Source organism: Poecilia latipinna, unplaced genomic scaffold (assembly GCF_001443285.1).
Source record: "Poecilia latipinna isolate Pla-1442-1.1 unplaced genomic scaffold, P_latipinna-1.0 Scaffold357, whole genome shotgun sequence".
Lineage (NCBI taxonomy): Eukaryota > Metazoa > Chordata > Actinopteri > Cyprinodontiformes > Poeciliidae > Poecilia > Poecilia latipinna.
Window position 1 is genome coordinate 41,241 of NW_015112973.1, and position 6,680 is coordinate 47,920.

A 6,680-nucleotide genomic window follows, 5' to 3' on the forward strand; every position below is an offset into this window, starting at 1 on the left:
ATTACAGAAGGCAACCTATAAAAATATGTTTTTTTAAACATATTTGTTAAAACTAACAAATATGCAAAATTTTGCTAGTTAAGAGAAAATCCAATAACATCTAGCTCCTCTGCCTCCTCAGAAATAAACTGCTTGACCAGAAACAACCAATAAGAGCCAGGAGGAGGGTCTTAGCACTTTCAGTCAAGCTCGTGTACGTGCTCCTCATACACAAGCAGCACAGAAAAACTATTTGTCCGCCCTTATTGACGGTCATGCTAGAGGGTTAGCCCTCTAGGATGAAATTGAGAAAAGTGCAACTTAAATGCCACAGGAATGACGAAATAATACATCACTTGATTTCATGATAAACTATGCAGTCACTCCAGCTGCACTGATGAACAGCTGGAGTGACTGCATAGACTGCATTACCTCAGCATTCTGAGTGCTTGGAGTGGCTCCAGTTGACTGCTGCTTTCAATTAGGAGTTTCATTATTAGCTGATTAATGCAGCTAATAATTATTCCCACTGCTATTGGGGGGAGTCATAGAGCTTCATTCTCAGACAGTTTACCTATGGAGAGGGGAGAAATTTACTATTTCCTGAAACTGTTTCCTCATGCTTAAACCGAATAAACATGCATTCTTTTTAATCACCAACGTACAGAACAAGGTGAGAAACTTCCCCAGTGATAACATGTGCACAAAGTAACCTTTAAAATAGGAGACACTCCAATTTGCAATAAAAGGACTATAAACAGTGGAAAATACCTACTCAGAGAGTAATTATTGGCAGAATAATGTTTAGCGTAACATTTTAAGGAGACTATTTTTTTTTTTTTTTAGAATCAATTGTAAGGGGGGGAAAAAGAAGTAAATTACAAAAACAACAATCTGAAAGAACCAACTGTAAAATCGATCACATGCCTCTGTGGTTTTAAAAGAACGGCACACTTCTTCACAGTCACATCTGCGTACCTGCCCAGGCTTAACTGTGGTTTAAAAACCCTAAAAAAATGTGAATATTTCTGCAGCGAATGAGAGTCGTTGCAACATTTACTGGAAGACAGCTGAAAAAAGGCAATTCACTCAGCATTCTGGCTAACCTCAAATGGCGAAGAACACTTTGTAAGCACAGATTTTGACATATGCAGTACTTTGCATGCTGTATGTTTTCACATGTTACTCAGCGGTATGTACATCTAAACATGGTCCTTTTAGGGTCTTTCTACAAACTATTCCTCTTCTTTGTCGTTCCTCCCACTTTTACACTAATCTTTTTTGCTCTGTGCGATTCTAGGAAGAGTTAATTTGCATCAGAAATGCTTTTACAGCTCTTTTCAAGTTTGCAGGATATATCACATTTAAAACAGCTTGTCTTTAGCTGACCTTGCTTGTACGGCACCCTAACACCCACATAAGATGATTAATGTCTCTCTTTGTGACAGTTGCTCATACTGTGTCCCTACGTAGATTTGAAATGGGATATAATCCCAGCGCACACAGGAGTACTAGAGAAAACTGCTTCAGAAAACAGGAAAACTCTTGTGAGAATACGTAAACAGAGGTTTCTGTAAAAGCAGAAGGAGTTTTCAATAGTATTTTAAAACTCCTGTAACTCTGCAGACATTCCAAATACAATTTGAAACCTTTAAGAAATCTCTTTGTAGATGGAGTAGTCAATCATCCTTGCATGATCTCGTGGTCTTACTGATAATCCACAGGTCCAATACACACACAAAAAAAAACAGATTTTAAAAAAATTCAGTAAATGCATTAAGCTGAACACTCATTCTTTTCTCGTTTACCACATCAAGAAACGGTAACATTCAGAACAAGGTTCCTGACTCCCTTCAAAAGCGTCCATTTAACTCTGATGTATAAATTAGATAATCTTATAACGACCTTTTTTTCTGTTGGACTCAAAAGATGCTAGATGTGCTAATTCAAGTCTGTTCAATACACCCTTGAATTGTTCGGTAATCGCAATTAAAATATTGTTGAAGCGGAAAAGAAATCTTTATCCAGCTGAACACTAACACGGGCATTCCTTCACATTTTTCCAAGCCAGTCAGGATTTGAACGCGTTTGTAATTCTGGGCTACTTCCCTGTAGGTTAGTCAAACAGAAAGTGTTTTTAGTGGCCCGGTTTGAAGGAGGAAGTTAAAGGTTAATTTGAAAGCTGATAAGCGTGCTGTTTTTGTGGGGTTACACGTGATTTACTTTAGCTTCAAGGTACATGTTAAATTTGACCTGAATTGCCACCTTTGACATGTATCTCGTTTGTATGTTAAGTGGATTTAGAATGTACTTTAATCCTAGTTTACAGTTGAGGAGTCGTTCATTTCTACACTCATTGTGCACTGCTTTACATTTGGAGTTTGAAATATTCCTGGGTTTATTAAAAACATGTTTTCACATTGAAATTAATACAGCAACATGTTCACAGTTGTGCCACTTGCACAACAAAGCACCAGAAGTTTTGCACAGATGCAAGGCATATTTAATAATACCTAAACAAGAATAAAGTTTTGGAGGACTTAAGAAATGTAGATGAGATTTTGTAGAAAAGTGTTGCTTTTTTAACCTTGTTCAAACTATGCTGTTATTTTTACTCTTTAATGCAATAAGGTGAGTGCTTTGGCTGTTTGAGTCTAAAGAATCTCATCAGTAGTGATTCAGTGTTCCCTGATGGCCCTCGGTGCTCCTCCAAACACACGGATATACATACACACACTCACACTCACACACAAACTACTGAGAGGATTCCCACTCATAGAACGATGACACCATGGATAGGCGCCACGCCGCCTCTTAAGAGTCTGACTCCTCTTCTGTCCAGCAGAGATGGACATTACAGGACCTCACCGTCCCAGCTTGATATCATTTATTCCTGGAAGCTGACTGCACAAATGGACCGACTCCTGTATGAAAGAGACAAATTGCATTATTTTAAATTCTTATTTACGAGGATCATAAACAGTCAAATTGCTTTCCCCACCAGGAAAAACTGATATGTCGTCCTTGATCAGCGTCTTAGATTTGTCTGAATTGTCCAATTTGCAAAAAAAAGGAGAAGATTCCCAGAATAAGCCTTTGTGCACTTGTATGTCTTTTACAATCACGCCCTCAGTTCCAGTAAGCAGGAATTACTTTTTATGATGAAGGATTTGTCTGTAATTGTGTATACTGGCTGATGCATGCAAAACTCTTCCGCAAAAGGAAACTTGCAGTTCACCCTCGACTTGTTTCATTCACAATCTTAAGGCGCTTAGAATATTCTTAGAGGAGTCACTTCCACATTTTGAGCTCTGTTGTCTTTAATTATAGAGTTTTATTAATGAGGCAATATTTTGACACACTTATTTCTAAATTAAATATGCTCCCTGGATGCTCACATTAGTGACTCACTTCTTTTTCATTTTTTTTTTTTTAAATCAGGCTCATCAGGCATTACTTGCCTTTCCGCGTCTGAGTTACTGACGGAGATTCAAATTTAAATGAATTGCAAGAGCAGAAGACGTGAAATTGAATATTTGCAGACAAAACAAAGAAACAAAAAGCAGAGGCACAGTCTAGTGGGGAGTCAGTCTCTAAATATAATAATCATTAAATGGTGGGCCAGGCCCATTAAACATAGCTGTAAGCAGCGCTGTGTGAGGAGCGGCCAGGTCCACAGCGCAACACTGTTTACACTACAAATGCGGTTGAGTTACACCATGTACAGTAAAATGGGCCTGACTGCCAGTAACTCTAGTCACTTACCAACAAAAGCATCATTTCCTGAAAGCTCCTCCCCTCCTCCCTCCCTCTTCTGCCCTCCCCTTCCCTCCCCTGCTCACTCACTCACTCACTCTCCAACCACCTTTCTGCACTCAAATGAACTAGTCCACAATTACTATTAGTGAGCCCTCTCTGCCAATACCTGCCTGTCTCCCTGCGAAGCAGGGGAGCATGTTTTAGACGTGCCCGTGTCTCCGTCTGCGAGAGAGCGTGTCTGCACCTGTGTGTGGTGTGGGGGGCGTTTGAGGCAGATGTCTGCAGTGAGCCAGAGAGAAGCAGTCACAGGGCCAGTCAGGGTCCGGTATGGGGTGGTAGCCCTCCAGCTGTGAGGTGGTCACCGGCGTTTTGGCTTCCTCATGGAAGTGACTGACGGATTCAGGGAGTTGAGGTGAAGCAGGAGCTTATGTTGTGTGTATTTTCACCCGTGCCGTACCGTAGCGGTTGGACCCATGTCTCTCATGCAGCTCTGGACTAAATTATACGCTCAGCTGGGACGCCCGCTTCCCAAGGTATGGGTTCTGTTCACTTCTTTTTCTTTCTTCTTTTTTTTTTCCCTCTTTTGGCCATCTCTGTAATGCTACAGCTTATTGATTCATTAGCTTCCTAAATTAAAATTACTTGTGTTAATTGTTTTTAACATGAGGAGCACTTGTTGTTAAGGTGAAACTTACATTTAAGAAATGGCTGATTATCAGTGTATGCATGTGCTTGAATTTTTAACTTCCTTGAATGAATTGTGAACATACTTCCTTATACTCACTGTTACAAGATGATTTTATCTTTTGTTCTAAGTCCACACTTCTAACACCTGACCTGATCAGGTAAACAATACTGTTCATAAAACAATACTACTAGTGACAAACTATACTGTTGGAACATGCAGTTTTTATGTGTAAAACATGGCTGTCTGATCATAGGTAAAGAAATAATCTGATTATTCAATTGTAATTGAGATAATTATACGCTCCAATTTCAAGCCACTCTGCATTTATTGCACTGAAAAGCAATAAATGTAAAGTAATGTCTCATATGAATTTTTTCTCTTCATCTTCTTCTAGATTTTTACCTTAGCCACGTTTTCCACATGAAAAATCTAATCAAATTCATAATTGTAAGAAATGCTGCCTAATTTTAATGAAAAAAAAAAAAAAACTGTAAAAAGCGTAGCTTCATCCCAACAGAAGGCTGCAGTGACCAATACACTCTCTCCATTGCTTTTCTTTCATCGTTAACGTCATCATAAAGGCCGGAAAAACTTTTAGTTTTCCGAAGGAAAACCCATGCGTGAGATCACATGGGCATATTACAACAAAGTACAGCACAGTCTTCCAGCTTTCCAGTGGATTCCTCCTTCTATGGTTTCTCACATTGCAAAAGTGACAGGGGAAGTGGAACGTGACAGAATCGATTGAGTTCTACTTGATGTTTAAATTGAACAGGGCCCAGTTTTAAGACTTGTAGATGTCTCTGCGAATAGGGTTCGCTTTCATTACAGACCTGACACGGGGCTTTCATGTGGGTCCACTCCCAGTGAAAACGAACACAGTGAGCTCATTTGTTATTATTTGTTAAATAGGATTTGAAGTAGAAGTCTGCCTGTAAGTAATCAGAGCCAGTGCTAGTCGATCCTCCATCGCCCCACTGAGATTCATCCTTTCCAACCAGGAACTCTTGACAAATAATTATCTGCTTTGTTCCTTTCTTCCTGCCAGTAAGTGCTACAACCTGATACCATCAGACTAAATAGCACTCTTGTACATTGTCTTATCAGCTGTTAAATGCGGCTGTTTTCGCTATGAGTTGTAAATAGAGCCACCTTTTTTTTTTTTTTTGCATACCAATTCATTAGATGATATTCTAATTAGATAGTGTAATATGACTTCATTGGGGTGAGGAGCCTTTTTCCACTGAATTCTTGATGCAGCATATTAACCAATCTCCTCCATGTCTGCGTTTGTTAGTTAACACACACCAACACATTTTTCGTTGGTTATTTGAGCTTAATGTTTTACATTTAAGCAAAGGTGATCTAATTTATAAATAAGGCAGATAATAAGACTGTCTTTTTTTTAAATAAGTGCATTGTAGTGTTCATAAAGTAGTTTCTGGTTAAAAAAGGAGTTCTTCTTATATTCTCAAAACCACAGTAGTTATTTATACTTTCCTTCCTGCTCGTTTCAAGATACATTTGTATTTTTATAATTAGTGAAGTAAAAAAAAAATCCTCATCATTTATACATTTTTAAACGTACAAAACAGTAAACGAGTATGAAAGTGAAGCTGATTGTTGCCTGTTTAATGTATATTTTTAGTAGCATATCTCTGTCCCTGCATTTGTTTGTTTCCTGCTTAATGTCATTTCTTCTTGTTTACATTCGATCTACGACATCACATCAATTTGTAAAGCATACTTGGATCTCATTAGTGGGCCATCGCAAACTTTAAATCAAACCTTTTTTGCGTGCACCTGGTGTGGTGAGGATGTCTTAATTTCTATCTTTAAAAGCACGGGTAGACTCTCTTGGTGGGCACATGTTGTCAGTTTCCTGGTATTACTTCAAACCTCAAGCATGACCCTGTGCGTGCAGCTTACAGGAAGTGAATAAACAATAATGGAGAGGATGAGTGAGAAGCATTGGGCCGGGGGGGCCGGGGTGGGGTCTGCTCTGTGAGAGAAGTGAGGAGAACGGGTGCGAAATAAGCAGTATCTTCATTCTGTTTAAACGTTTTATGTCGTAACCTTGATTTGTGTGAGGGATTAACCCCTTTATTCCCACGTGGATCGCACTCAGTGTGTTAAACCGGCAAAGTGGTGTGTGTTGCTTGACATCAGAAGAAACAAACAGCTGCTAGGGAAGTGTGCCAGAATCGGGATAGACGTATTTTATACAGTGTTTGCATTGGTTCTGTTCCCCCCC

The 6,680-nt window shown here is 39.2% G+C and overlaps 1 protein-coding gene across 5 annotated transcripts in view; it reads left to right on the forward strand.

Moving 5' to 3' along the window:
- The window catches only part of sbno2b (strawberry notch homolog 2b), a 69,833-nt gene that overhangs the window by 28,919 nt on the left and 34,234 nt on the right, over positions 1 to 6,680 (forward strand). Inside the window, exon 1 of one of the 5 annotated variants that reach the window (XM_015036075.1) lies at positions 3,836 to 4,271. The exons of the other annotated variants lie outside the window; for them this stretch is intronic. Within the exon in view, the coding sequence (XP_014891561.1) occupies positions 4,212 to 4,271 (60 nt within the window). The 5' untranslated portion in view covers positions 3,836 to 4,211. Of the gene's footprint in view, positions 1 to 3,835; positions 4,272 to 6,680 lie in introns of those variants that run through there. 5 annotated transcript variants of the gene reach the window in all.